This window comes from Lonchura striata, chromosome 11 (genome assembly GCF_050655825.1).
Source record: "Lonchura striata isolate lonStrDom1 chromosome 11, ASM5065582v1, whole genome shotgun sequence".
Classification (NCBI taxonomy): domain Eukaryota; kingdom Metazoa; phylum Chordata; class Aves; order Passeriformes; family Estrildidae; genus Lonchura; species Lonchura striata.
Genome location: NC_140713.1, coordinates 18,780,201 through 18,794,019, shown reverse-complemented (window position 1 = coordinate 18,794,019; position 13,819 = coordinate 18,780,201). Strand labels below are relative to the sequence as shown.

At 43.2% G+C, this 13,819-nt stretch overlaps 1 protein-coding gene across 1 annotated transcript; it reads right to left on the bottom strand.

Moving 5' to 3' along the window:
• Positions 1 to 373: 373 nt before the first annotated feature.
• On the bottom strand, positions 374 to 13,709 carry PSME3IP1 (proteasome activator subunit 3 interacting protein 1). The gene is made up of 7 exons (XM_085589860.1): positions 13,589 to 13,709; positions 10,480 to 10,625; positions 10,213 to 10,311; positions 8,278 to 8,404; positions 4,268 to 4,396; positions 2,222 to 2,286; positions 374 to 1,124 (listed from the first exon to the last, which is right to left on the bottom strand). The coding sequence occupies exons 2-7, from the start codon at positions 10,607 to 10,609 to the stop codon at positions 907 to 909; spliced, it is 768 nt and encodes a 255-aa protein (XP_085445986.1). The 5' UTR covers positions 10,610 to 10,625; positions 13,589 to 13,709; the 3' UTR covers positions 374 to 906.
• Positions 13,710 to 13,819: the final 110 nt, after the last annotated feature.

Below are 13,819 nucleotides of genomic sequence, written 5' to 3'. Positions count from 1 at the left end.
CATCAGCACACTGAGATTAAGAGGATGGGCCCTCAGCCCTACTTCTGGAATTCTCCAACTCCTGTACAAAGGAGTTTGGCTGAACAGGGGAGTCCCACCCACTCTGGATTCATGCCCTTCAGGACACTGCTGCTGAAAAGCTGCATGGTTTGTCAAGCCCCAGTGCTGGAGCAGCAGCCTTTGAGCAGAAAAGCCAGCTGCAGTTCCTGTGAACTCACTCAGATGAAGTCTTCCATCACCACCTCTGCTTTTGTGGGAAACTGACCTACCACCTCTCCTGGATGGTGGTTTGAGGGAATGGCTGATTGGGTAGAGCACAAATTGATTAATGGAATGAGAACAATTATGAATGGTACAGGCAGAGATAAAAAAATGTGTTCAGAACGTCTTTAATCATGTAACACTAAAACTTCTTTACAGTGTCATGGCAATCTACACTTCACCATCTGCTCAAATTTAGTCCTGCCCCCATTTTTCAAATACAGAATAAAAATGACATTTTAAAACAGAACACATGGCTGCTTCTACAAGACTTCACTGCTTCAAGTGATTATTTTTTGCCTTGTTAGTCTTGTATAAACTTCTTAAATCAACATAATTCTTTCCATAAGAATTGTAAAAGATAAAGCTCTCTCCTCCATACCCTCAGACCTTTATTACATGGTTAGGTGTGCCTTCTGCTTTAGGATGGCAGCTTTTCTTCCAGGCTCAGTATGTACCCCAGAAATGGAAAGTTGGGGGTGGTGGGGGAGGGGGGGGAAATAATGAGTTGCTTTAGGAGTATCTGAGTGTATTAAAGTTGAGAGGTTAACTAGAAAGATTATATTTGGGGCAGAAGGATGCAACAAGCATCCATCAGGGCTTTGGAAGATAATTCTGCACTACATTACACACGGAGGGATTTTTTTATGGACCATCAAAGAAACTGTTGCCACGAAAGACAGAAGAGACAATCTTCCCAGTGGAATTGATGGTGCCTTCGCTGTCCGAGCTGGACTCGGAGTCGCTGCTCCCCGAGTAGGCGCCCAGGCCAGGCAGGATCCCGATGCACACGGCTGCTGAGGGACAATGCACTGCCGAGCCTCCCACTGAGCTGCTCCCCAGGGGAACACAGGAGGGTTTTTCTGGAAGAGAGAAATCTCAGTCAAAAACTAGAGTGCAGGAAAGGGCTTTCAATCAGCCCAGGAACCGCCACGTGTCACTCACCTGCTTTTCCCACATAAGCAGGGATGATTTCAGGATTTAATTAAAGCATAAGGCAGCTTTATGCTGTAATAAAATCACTCTGACAGGAAGGACTTCCTACCTCAGGGGATGATTTTCTTCTCATCACTAGTTTAAACCCAGCTCTATGCTGGCATTACAAATTTTTTTATTCTAAAGTTGTCAGTTTGATGCTTGTCAAGTACCAATCCCACCAAATAACAATAAATGTCTCTGCTTTGAGTAATTGAGTTTGTTTTTTTTTGCAATATAACAGCATAGTTGAGAAAAAGTTTTATTCCATCATTCTGCTAGTCAACATCTCCCATCTTCCATGGCTAATTAATCATTTCTGCTGTTCTGAAAGTTTACTGAACAGAAGAGATTCAGGAAGTGCCTTGGGTTGTTGCTACACAACTGCAGCTCACCCAATTTGTGTCAGAGTATCTTGACAGCAAGTCAGTTGCAGCCCTGACATCTAAACCTGAAACACAACTTAATTTTTCTTCTGGTTCCCCACAATTTTCTGAAACAAACTGATTTCAGGATGGACTGAATCACTTCAGAGAATAAAGCTGAAGTGGATATATGCAAATACATGCAATGCTGCTGTTCTCCCTGTCTCCTGCCCACAGAACAAGCATTAGGTTTGAAATGCGTCTAAGGACAATTCCATTAGTTATCAGGTTAAATTCTTTCAGATTAATAAACTCTCAAAAGAAGGTGGACAGTCTCTTAAGGAGACTTAAGAGCTCCTTAGACAAACATCTGTCAGGACTGGTTTGGGCAGGGGACATCCTGATAACCTGCAGAGGTTCCCTGCTGCCCTATTTTCCATGAAGGCTGTCAGCACCCACACTTACCATTTCTACTGCTTTAAAAGAGAACATGCCAACCAAAGTCCATGCTGTCTTGTCCAGTGAAGGAACAGAAAACAAACCCTCTATAAGATTTAACCCCAACTCAACTGCTGTTCAGTGACAGACACAGCTTCCCACCTGCAGAAGTTGGGACATACCTGGATTCTTTTCCTCGTGGTCAGTGTCTAGTTTCAATCTCTTGACACTGTTACCACCATCTGAACTGTGAAAAAAATAACAGAGTGTCTTGTTCTTCAAAGGTAAACAATTACTGTGAAGTCATCATTACATCTTTGCCTCAGATGCTAGAGCAGATGCCAGCAGGGTCCCCTGATGACCATCACCACTTCCAACTGCCATTAACTGAGGCTCCTTGGGGAATATGCAGGATCCAAGGAAGCACCAACACCTACACTACAAGTATCACTTGTTAACCTGGGAAAGGAACACACCTCTTAAGAGTTCAAGTCAAACCCCTTGCACAGCAACCTAGAGCTGCCTATTCAGAGGCTGTGCCCCACAGGAGACTGGGAACAACTACCTGAGCTTCAGACACCCACACAGCCACAGCCTTGCACATGTGGATGATTGCCACTCTTGCTGGTGCCAACATCCATGGCTTTTCCTTTGCAGGTCTTCCTTCCCCTCTTTCAAGCACCTAGAGAGCCTGTTCTAAAACATCTAGAAATCTTGCACCCAGAAAGCTCAGACAGTCTTACAGCAACTGACAGAGCTGCAGTGTCCACAAAGGTCCTTTCTGGGTCCAAAGTGGCACTGGGAGAAAGGAGCATGACTTGGACTTCAGACTCTTCAGAGTTTCTATAGCTCTCCCCTGTCACTGCTGAGATTTCCCTCCCCCCTCCACTGCTGCATGTTCCCAATGCTAAGGCATCCACATAAACAAATGCTTCCCAGATTCAGCAGTGAGGAACTGATGAAGCATGAGCATTATTATGCATTAACTCTTTTCTGTCCCTATCAGAACATGCAGTACAGATGAAAGGTTATTCTGTGCAGAGAGCTTTTAATAGTAATACACATCCTTGACAGGAAATTACAAAGCTCAGGGAGCAGATGTTGAGTGCACACTACACTTGCTTTGGGCCACTTTGCAATAAAAGATAAGATGGCAAAAATAGAAGACTGCAAAGCAAGTCTGCAATGGCACTGACATGTCAGTTAAGATGCTCTCTTTAAACAGATGCCATCTGCAGACTTTAGAAGTACCGCTAAGCACATGCCAGCTCCTTTTATACATCCTTCTGGGTTAAGTACTATTAGTTAAAGACAAAAACAATGTTATTGGCTGCTTGTTATCAGCCCAGGGCTTTTCTTTCCTGCCTTCCCAAAACCCAAACTATCACCAAACTCCACAGACATTAGGTGGTGGAAGTGCTTACTTCAGTTTTCAGACATGCAATTAACTGCTGTACTGAGAGCTAAACATCACCCTACAAGATAAGCTTCTAAAATAATCTTGCATTCCCTGAGACAATTCTAACACACTGCATTTTGAGATGTCAGTAATCATCTTCAGTATTAGATGATTCATCTGTGGGAAATAAGTCTGGTCCCACATGCCTGGTTTCTCCATAACCTGTAGTACACCAGCAGCTGTGTTTGCAGGCCAAGATCAAAGCAGCAAGCACATCATAAACCCAGCTGTCACCTCCCTGGGATGGAAAGGGTGTTGATGTATCAGTGTAAATCCCTGAGGAACACAGGAAGTTTCTCTGATATCCTTAGAAACAAACTGGTACACAAAGCTCCTCTCTTGTAACCTTGTCTCCCCCATGCTGCCCCCAGCAGCAATTAAAACAATCTATTTTAAACACAGGTAAAATTGCCTGATAAATTAGGCAACCTGAATGAAATTGCATTCGTGAGGTGACTCTGATATGTACAAACAGAGACATAAAACAGATTCCCTCGAACCCCAAGCAGGATTGCCCAAGCCTGGCACTCTAAAATGAAGATCCTACCCACTTGCTTTACACATGCTTATCTATTTGATTTGCTTCATGTTTTCCCCCACAGTTTGTGAGAGCCTATAGAAACAAGACTGGTCTTTTCTTATACCTTCCCCCTTTTTTCTTTAGGGCTAAAGTTTACACCTCACTCTCTGAAGGCAGTTTTGGCCTGTCTCCCTTTACACTGCTAACTAGGTTCCGTTCCTCATGAATTTATAGAAGTGTGAAACTAACCTTCTGTGTTTCACAGCTCCTGCCAACAGCTTTGCCTGAGAAAATTTGTTCTTGTTTTCCACTGACTTCATGGGCAATTTCTTCTCAGTTTCCTTCTTTGGGTCCATACTGACTCCCACTTTAGTGAGAGTGCTGTGAATTACGGGTTAAGGATCAGCTGGGAAGGAATGGGGAGAACAGACATTTCCTCCCTGATATATTTAGCCAGCTCTGCTGACAGCAGTGACCGAAGTTCATTCACATATTCTATCAAAATAAACTTATTTGTAATGACATTGAGCTGCTAGCCTCAGCCAGAAGAGAAGATACTTTGCCCTCTGGGGTTGGAGCTCTCTCTGGTATCAGGACCAGCTCTCCCTGTGAGGATGTCCAGGCAGCAGCCTGGGAGCTGCTGTTCTGAAGACAGAAAGGTATAACACAAAGCACCCAGCACCCATGAACATATCCACCATCCTGCCTTTTCCTAAAGGCCTTAGAAAAGCAAAAAGGTCAGGCTGGACCAAAACAAACAAGCCAAAAAGGCAATGCAGTACTTCCCCCTTCTATGGGCATCAACATATTTGTAATTCAAATTTGCTGCTCCACACTCTAATCCATACCAGAAAAGCTATATAGAAATATATGCACTCACTTCCACTCCTCAAACCCTCTTTTTCCTGAGCCCAGCAGATTTCAGCCTAGCAAGACAGAACAGTTCCACTTTTTGGGTTTGGTCTTTAGCATTCTACCTTTTCAGCTCATCTCACTCTAAGGACCACAAGGATTCTACTGCTGGTCTGAGCACCAATCCCAAGAGAAAAGAGACCCTGATTAAGGGGCACTGTGGTCCAAGATTCACCCAAAAAAGACTGCAACTGCTCAGAAAAGCTAAATAGATTAAAACAATGTTAGCAAGGTGGAATGCAGCTGAAACCTATAAGGAGGTGGACAAGCTTAAGCAGGTTCTCAGATGGGATAAGAAGGAGCAGGGTCTTTTTATTAGGGCACACTCTGCACACACAACACATCTCCTTGTGATGAAGAGAAATCTGTCAAAGATCTTGTTTGTAGATGAGGTGCCAGGAAAGTCACACAAAATTCTGCAAAAATTTTAACTGCACAGGCAAAGGCAAATGAACTTAAGCTTAAAAGCATGTTTATAAACTCAAATCTAGTGTTCTAACAGTTTCTCCTCTGACTACAGTTCCACAAGCTAGAGCTTCACAGATGCCCCAGTCACTGCAGACATACATTGCATATTGAATTTCACGTTGATGACCCATATATTTGAAGCCATACCTTTTTTCCCCCATTGAGCATCTGAAAATCAACAACTTTTAGACTTTGCTTTGAAGTGACACTCAGTCTCCAATCACTTTACAGACAGGAATGTTCAGATGCCATTTATTATTTGATTTTCCTAAGGATACAACAGTAACCCAGACTGTTCCTTACTTCAACCAAAAGTCTTCTCAGCCAAAACCACTGTTCAATTTTATCTATTTATGAGATGGCACAGGAGTGCCATCCTGTGGCTGTCTGAAGTCATCTGAGAGCTCCTTGAGCTGAACATGATTTGATGATGCCACACAATTCTTAGACACACTGCAGTGTTCAACTGCCACATTTAGGTCCATTACCTTGTTATATTCTAAGCCTGACTGAGGAACTCAAAGGCTTTTCGTTTAAAAGATAACAAATTACAGGCTTTTAGCTTCCATCCAGGATGGCATTCTCCTAAAACTCCTCAACTAGAAAGGCACAGCACATTTTTAGTAGGTATTTTATACATCCTGCTGTCATTAGCAAATGTAATGCTATAGCCAGCCAAGAAGTGTTCCCTCTCAGGAAGACAACATTAGAAACAAACCTCTCAATCTTAAATATCAACTGCACTAAACAAGCTGTCCTTCAGTAAAGCCAGCTTCTTGGAGGGGGGACTGCTCCTACATTTAGATAGCAGCAAAGACAAGCTGATCTTGCTCTCAAATACTTCTTGGAAATGGCTTTTAAAATATTTGTAAATCTTTATCTGAACAGCGGGGGGGGGGGGGTGGTCTCGATAGGGTAGGGAACAAACAAACCTAGTTGTTCATGCAGGAGAAAGAAAAATTCCTATTCATCCATGCATATGAATTTCTTATGCTCAGGAGTACCTTAAAATATTCCAAGGCATATTTATCCTGAGGATGTATAATTTTGTGATTGTTCAACCTGAAAAATTAAGGAAAAAAAATCTCTGTACTTTAATATTGACACAGTTTCTACCATGAAATTAATGCCTCTGGGTAGCTTAAATTAAATTCTGTACCAGGAAAAAGAGCAAATAATGAAATCCATTGGGTTGACATTCCTCTTATTAATTTAGAAGAGCACTTAAACAGTACCTCTAGATGCAGCACATTGCTTTTTGTCACTGCAGTGATAAACCATTAGTAACAACCTGCAGAAGCAAAAACCACTTTTGCATTTCAGAACACCACCAAAAATTTAAAACACAAGTCAATTTGCTCTGAGGTTGCTTGAAATATTAGGGTTAAATATAAAGAGTTTTAAAAAGGAAATTAAATGGGCAACACTTTTGATTTGCTCATGAGATGAGGTGACTATAAAACATTCTCCCTTCCTCCACTCCATCAGCAGTAAGTTTAATTTTTACAGTAAGACTTTAGACTCAGAGCCACCAATATTACTAAGAGTGCAAAGACTGAGGTAAGACGACCTGTACATCCTGATCAGGCTGTTCAGGGATCTGTGTGTTATGTGGCTAGTTCAAGGCAACTTAAAATTCCCTCAGGGTGGTATGGTTCACCCCAGATGTATGTGACATAACAAGAGCTGTCAGCTGCTCCCACAACACAATCTCACACTGCACAACCCTGGATCAGTCAGCCCATGAGCAACCATTACCAAAACTAAATATATCCATGAATAGATCCAGCAAATCAAGAAAATACTCCAAATCCATCAGCTAACTGCAGCCTATTTCTGAAGTTAAAAAAATGAATCAGGATTGCTTTTTCATAAACACACTCCTGAGCTAATAGATTTTCTTCACAGGACACATGCTCCAAATTACTGACTGACACAAGGTGAGACCAATCTCTGTAATACCAGCACTATTCTATTTTATTTGCTGAATGGTTTTGGCCACCTCCTTGTGTTCACAAACTCTTTCATCTATACTAAAGCTTCCCTGAGAACATGTGTTTTGTTTACCTATAACTCAAAAGCAATCTAGACAAGGAAACCATCAGATTCTGCATAGGTTCACTAAACCTCAAAAACAACCTTAGCACAGAAATTCTCAAATCTTTACAACCTTCCTTGACTAGCACTAATTAGAGAAGAAAAACATCCTAAATGATTTTTTAGCATATCTACAAGAAAATTAGGCAAATTTAACAGCAAAGCCAAACTGTTCTGCTCTTAATCCAGCCTACAAGTGTGTACTATCCAAAGGAGCCAAGACTCCATGGGCACTGACTTCCCAGAAGAAAGTCAGCACATATGCACAGACGTATGTAATTTCTCATCCTGCAAGTATCAGCAAGGGAGAAGGTATCTAATACTCCAAGAAGAGTACAGAGAGGGTAATCCACACATTCTGTCAAACAGGTATGTTAAAATCAGGCAATATACAGCTAAAAATAAAAGAGCATGCAATTTTCCATAAGACAAAAGCAAGAGATTAGAAATTATACACTGGTTTTTCTTTATGTTCTCTTTCACTTTTAATTTATGGTATTTCAATAGCAGAAAAAAAAAACAAATCCCAAAAGCCCCCAAGCAAACCCCAAAATAATGCAGAGAGGAAAAGGAAAGGAAAGTATCAAAGAAGCAGGAGCTGAGGGGAGAACATCAAACATTGCAGGGGTCTATCAAAGCTACAATGAAGTCATTAAACTTTGAAAGTGTATCACTGTACACATTCTGTAAAGCAGCTGTATAAAAAGAATGACAACTGACAGAACAAACTAGAGCCCACTCTTACCCTCCTCTAGGTAACAACCAGTCATTTTAATGCAAAGGATATTCTGTATTCATTTAGTTCTTTCAGCTCTTCTTCCCTTCGTTGCTTTTCTAGTAGCTCTTGCTGCCGAGAAACCTCATCAAGGAAATGTGTCTCATCTTCATCTAAGCCTCTTACCATATTTTCTGAATAAAGAAAGAAGAAATTTGTTGGTTTCAGACACCAAGTCTGTCTCCTCCAAATGTTTTTAAACCAACCAATAGGTAAAAAACCACACTACTTCTTCCCTCAAAAAAGGAAGTACATTTTCTTAGAACAAACGATTCCTACCTAATTAGTTTTAATTCCTGTTCAAAAATTAAAAAAAAGTAGAAGCAAGACAACTCCTAATTTCCACATAAAAACAAATTCTTTCTAAACATGCTACCCTACTTTAAGGAAAATACATGCTAGTGCAGCAGGAAGATTTTATTTCCTGTTCTGCAAATGTTCAGTGCCTTTTGAGCAAATGATTTCATTAGAATGACAATAAACAGTGTGTTTTAGGAAGACTAAACCTTGCTGTTTGTAGTCATCATCAGAAATCTTAGCCCAAATATCACCTTCAGTCTTCAATAAAGCTTAATTCCATAGGAGGATTTCTAGGTTTTTACATGAAGTCATCATATTTTTAATCTTCAACCCACATAGGCAAGCCCTAGTCACTTTGAGGGCAAACTAGGAAATCCATTTATACCAATAATTGGCAAACTCGTGTCTGACAGAAAAACTCTGGAAATCAATGACTATTTGAGGTTACTTTATAAAAGCCAATCCCTGCTCCTTCCAACTCACGCAGAGCTCATTCATAAATATTTAAACAGTAACTTGTAGCACTCACTGCTACTACTGAGGACCCCTTCAGAGAGCAAAAGTAGTGAAACTCAGGGTATTTTTTGAAGCAAGTGACATGAATTAATCTCATTTTCTGCCTGACTCATCTGCAAACTAAGAGGAGCAGCCACTGAGGTCCTTTGAGCTGAGGTTTCATTTAGTTCCCTCCCAGGCACTCTGCAGCAGGTTTTGCTCTCCAGGTTAGCTGGTATCTGGTATTCTGCTGTGGCTGCATTAAAAGCAGAGGTGGGTCGACTTTTCAGGACTACTTCCCATTCCAGTACTTGGCTTACCAAAGCAAAGGTGTTGCAGATCTAATACAACTGGCCAAGAAAAGCTATTCATTTAGACAGTTATTAGAAGCCCTTCCTATTCAGGCTGACAGCAGTCAATTTTTGGGTGGCTCCTTCAGCAAGAATTGCTTAGTCATATTACCAAAAATGACTGGGATCAAAAGTCTACTGAAGTTTACTGTCAACTCTCTAGGTGGGAAGAATCCTGTAGGTGCAGCTGGAGACTTTAATGCATTAATGCTGCTATCTGTACTTGCCTCTTTTCAAAGGGCTTTTCTACAAAGCCAGAAATTCAAACATTTCATTAGAAGAGTCAAACATCTACTTCTAAAGAATCAAAACATGTAAGTTTACTTCTTCCAAATCATAATCTAACTCTCAAATCACTTTTAGTCAAATAATTGGAAATGGCTTAGAAATGTCATAGCTGCTCTAACAGGATTTCTTTAATTGATTCAAGCATGTGTTAAAGCATGAGTTCAAGAGTCGCAAAACCACAATATTTTTCCATTTCTTTGTGGATTGCTATCAAGTTTGTTTGGAATTTTTTTTGGGCTTTTTATTTTATATGCAATATAAGCTCAGTATTCAACACTTTCGAGGCATGCTGCTTGATAACTGCAAACACCTTTTGAGTTTTACATGTGTGCAGTGCTGCCCCAGTGTCCAGAACATCTTCCTTTAAAAATCCAGGATTTCAGTAACACTCTCCTGAAGCCTTTGTTTCCCTCTCAGAGGGAGACAAAACACACAGATATATCCTTTACTTAGAAGTCGTGCACAGCTGTTGCATACAACACATGCAGTTTGCTGCTGCTGCTGCTTACTGAATTTAAATTGCTCCTCAAACTCCTGCTGCTTCTTTTCTCTCTGTTCCTGCAGCCTTTCATACAACGACCGTGGGTCATATGCCTCCTCTGGGCATTCTGAAAGGAACAAATCAAGAAGAGAGACCACGTTAGAAACACTACACCACCAACAGTTCACATAAAAACCATTTCAATTATAGAATATATAAACCCATTACTTTTAATTTTTATTTTCTGAAAAATTCTCAGATCTTTTCCCTGTAATTACTGACATTTAGCCCATACCTTTTGGGTCCTCAGGTTTTCGGACCTTTTCCCATTCCTCTTGCCTTCTCTTCCGTCGCTCCTCTAGCTCTGCTTCCGACACGAACCTCTTGTTAATCACCAGGTCAGCAGTGCCATCTCCCCCTTCCATTGTGGAATAGTGTCTCCTGAAAACACAACATGCAAAACATCAGGAGGCTGATTATGCTTTTCAGTGAGTGAAACATGATTAAATATCCTGAAACACACACCTGCTGCCCTTACAATAACTTCAGCTCTCTAAAGAACACTGCATAGTAAGCACTGACTGAGACACAAACTCACTGCATAACTGCTAAGACTAATAAGCATCATCTATTACTCCTTCTTTACTCTTTTTTTCATAATTATGTCTTTCCTGCTAGTTGTCTGCCTCAGGCTGCTTTTTTTTTTTTTAAGTAGTGTTCTAATGGATTTACTTTGCTGAAGTAAATACTTTTTAAAAATAAACACCCTCACCTACACTCTCATCCTTTTATTTTTGTTCCTCCACATCTGTTCTGAAGAGAGATAAAGTGATGGCAAAGCACTAAAATCCATGTTCTTTTTGCCCAAGCTATGAAAATTTGAGAAAGCTTGCCTGTTTTCAGTTGTTGAATGCATGTAGTTAGAAATGATTAACCAGAAATTACCAGCTGTTCTGGTTTTGGCTGGGACAGAGTTAAACTTCTTAGCAGCTCGTACAGCTCTGTGGTTTGGGCTTGGTGTGACAACATTGATAACAGCCTTGCAGTTTTAGCCTAAGTCAAGGACTCCCCAGTGTCTCAGCCTGCCCAGCAAGGAGCTACACGAGAAGTGTGAGAGAGCATGGCCAGGACAGCTGTCCTGAACTGGCCAAAGGGACATTGCACAGAACCATGGCCACAGAAAAATGTTTGTATCACTGTGCCCAGCATATAAACTGGGGGGATCTGGCTAGGAAGTCAACAGCTGAGTGAGAGAGGGAATTCCCCATGGCTAAAACAGAGCTGGGCTTAGAAAATGAGCATCACGTCCCCTGGAGAGCACAGTCCCTTCCCACACAGTGCAGCCACCCTCTGCTTCAAGATTTCAGTACCAGGTGCAGGGTGGAGATGCTCCAAGTAGACAGCCTAACAAGGAAACTTGTGGTTTTGACACCTGAAAGCCCAGGATGAAACAAACTGCTTCTCTGAGTCCTAGGTGTCTCCCTCCAGAATTATTTTGCCAGATCCATGCTACACCATGAAGCCCTAATGCCTGTTTTTGTTTCAAGCCTGTACATCAAAACAGTACACAGAAATACAACACAAGCACAACACACAGAGCTGTTCCTTTAAAGACATGCCAACATAACTTTTTTCTGCTTTATTTTCTCCCTGGTATAACTGCAGCAAGTTAAGGACTGCCCACAGTTCTGCCAAGTACTGTTCATTTGGGATCTCACCCTGCATTTCAGCACAGAAGAGATCCCAGAGCAGTTACTCTTCCAAGGAGGAAGGGATGCAGTAACCCAAGTGAGGGAAGAAACCTGTTTATCATCCTTCCTTCACACCACAAGGAATCAGTCCTGCAGGAAGTCCTGCAATCCTTACAAAAACTGATACTTTTGGGGGTACTGCTTGTAACAAAAATGAAAAAACTGAGGTCTCAGGAGAAATCCAGGTTAGAGCACTGGGCAAATATTTGTTACAGCAGGGTGCATTCTTAAGGTTAGTATTACTAAAAGAAGTTAAGACAAAAGAATTCTCTTAAGAGCTGGGGACAGGAAGGACAGATCCAAGGCTGGTCACTTTCTCTTTTTTTAAACTTTTCTTTATTTTTCAATATCCAACAAAAAAATCCACCCTAAGAGCCGAAGTCCACTTTCCAGAAAGCATGGAACACTTGCTCTTTGAGTGTCATTTCTGAAGGTGGTTCAAGATGGAAATCTACAGAGAAGATAAAAATTGAACCTCACAGCTGAATACAAGTCCTGATCACAAGGCCAGCTTTCCTATCCAAGTGCTGCATAAACAACATAAATTGTTTCTTCACTTGTGTAATCTCAACCTATATATTTAGAGAGGAAACAAAAGGTTCCAATATAATGGTGACAGAAAGTAATAAAAGCAAACTGAGAGAAAGGGATTCTTCAAGAACACAGCATCCTCTGGGGACTACAGCCTTCAGCAGCAAACCATCGTCAGTTCACTCAGACAATAGATTTTAAGATACACAAAGTAGATTAGGGTTTAATTATGGACTGAGAGGCAGCGGTGGTGCTTTGAACACCAGTGTCTGACACTGACAACCCCATCTTGGGGAAAAGAGATGAGGGGGGGGAAAAACCCATCTAGCAGCATCAGATTAAAGTTCACTTGCACTTAAAAAGTTTGGTAACCTCGCTGTATTGTTTGCCCTCTCCCATCTGAAGCTAACACACACAAAGCAGGCCCAACAAAAAACATGCACTTGGCAACTTTTCCCTATTTATCTGTGTTTTCATCTGGTGACTGTATTCTAGGGCTATGCTGTCACCGCAAAGGCAAAAGTTTGTCACAGCTGTAAACCACATGTTTTTATAACACCAGACGGTAACTTCCCCAGGATCAAAAAAAAAACCTCCCAAACGTCACAACTCTTGCTACCACTCAGGCTGAAACAGATGCAGAGCAGCGACGGTGCCCCGGGTACTCGAGTGCAGCTTCCAATCGATTCAGCGCTGTTTAAGTAACAAAGGCAACTTACCTGCCCGTCTCATCAACCCACCGCTGATGACGGCCGGGCAGCGCTCCCGCACCGCGTCAAGCGCGGCGCCGCGCCTGGAGCCGCCCGGAGCCGGAGGGGATCAATCGGCCCCGCCGGCCTGAGCCGGCCCCGGGCCCGCTCCCTGCGCTCCGCCGGACCTCGGTGCCGGGAGCCTGCCGCGCGTGCCGGGCTCGAGCTGCTCCGAGCCCTCACCGCGACCTCCTCTCCCCTCCGCACCTTCCCTCCAGCCCCTCGTCCCGGGAGCGGCCGCCGCGCTCGCGGGGCCCAGGCCCGAGCCTCTTCACCCCTGCACCCCAAGGGCCGGCGGCCCGGCTTCGGCCGCTATCCCGCGCCCGGGCGCTCCCTCCGGCCCCACCGCCGCGGGCCCGCCCCCGGCACGTACCGCGGCCCCTCACAGCGAGCGGCACCGGCGGGCCCGCAGCGCCGCCATTGACCCCGCTCCCCTCCGCCGGCCGCGCCGCCCCGCCCCTTCCGCCCGCCGCGGCCAACCGCGCGAGCGCTTCCTCCGCCGGCCCCGCCCCCGCGGCAGCCAATCCCCGCCGCTCCCACGGCGGGCAGGGCGGCGCGCGGAGAGGGCGGGGGTTGGCTGCGGGGATGACGTCACGGCGGCCCC

Bases quoted from the DNA above. Each gene is read 5' to 3' on its own strand.
- PSME3IP1 (XM_085589860.1), bottom strand. From the start codon at position 10,609: ATGGAAGGGGGAGATGGCACTGCTGACCTGGTGATTAACAAGAGGTTC. The intron at 2,287-4,267 runs GTTAGTTTCACA...TTTTTTTCACAG, and splicing joins GGAGCTGTGAAACACAGAAG to TTCAGATGGTGGTAACAGTG. The intron at 1,125-2,221 runs GTATGTCCCAAC...TCTCTCTTCCAG, and splicing joins CCACGAGGAAAAGAATCCAG to AAAAACCCTCCTGTGTTCCC.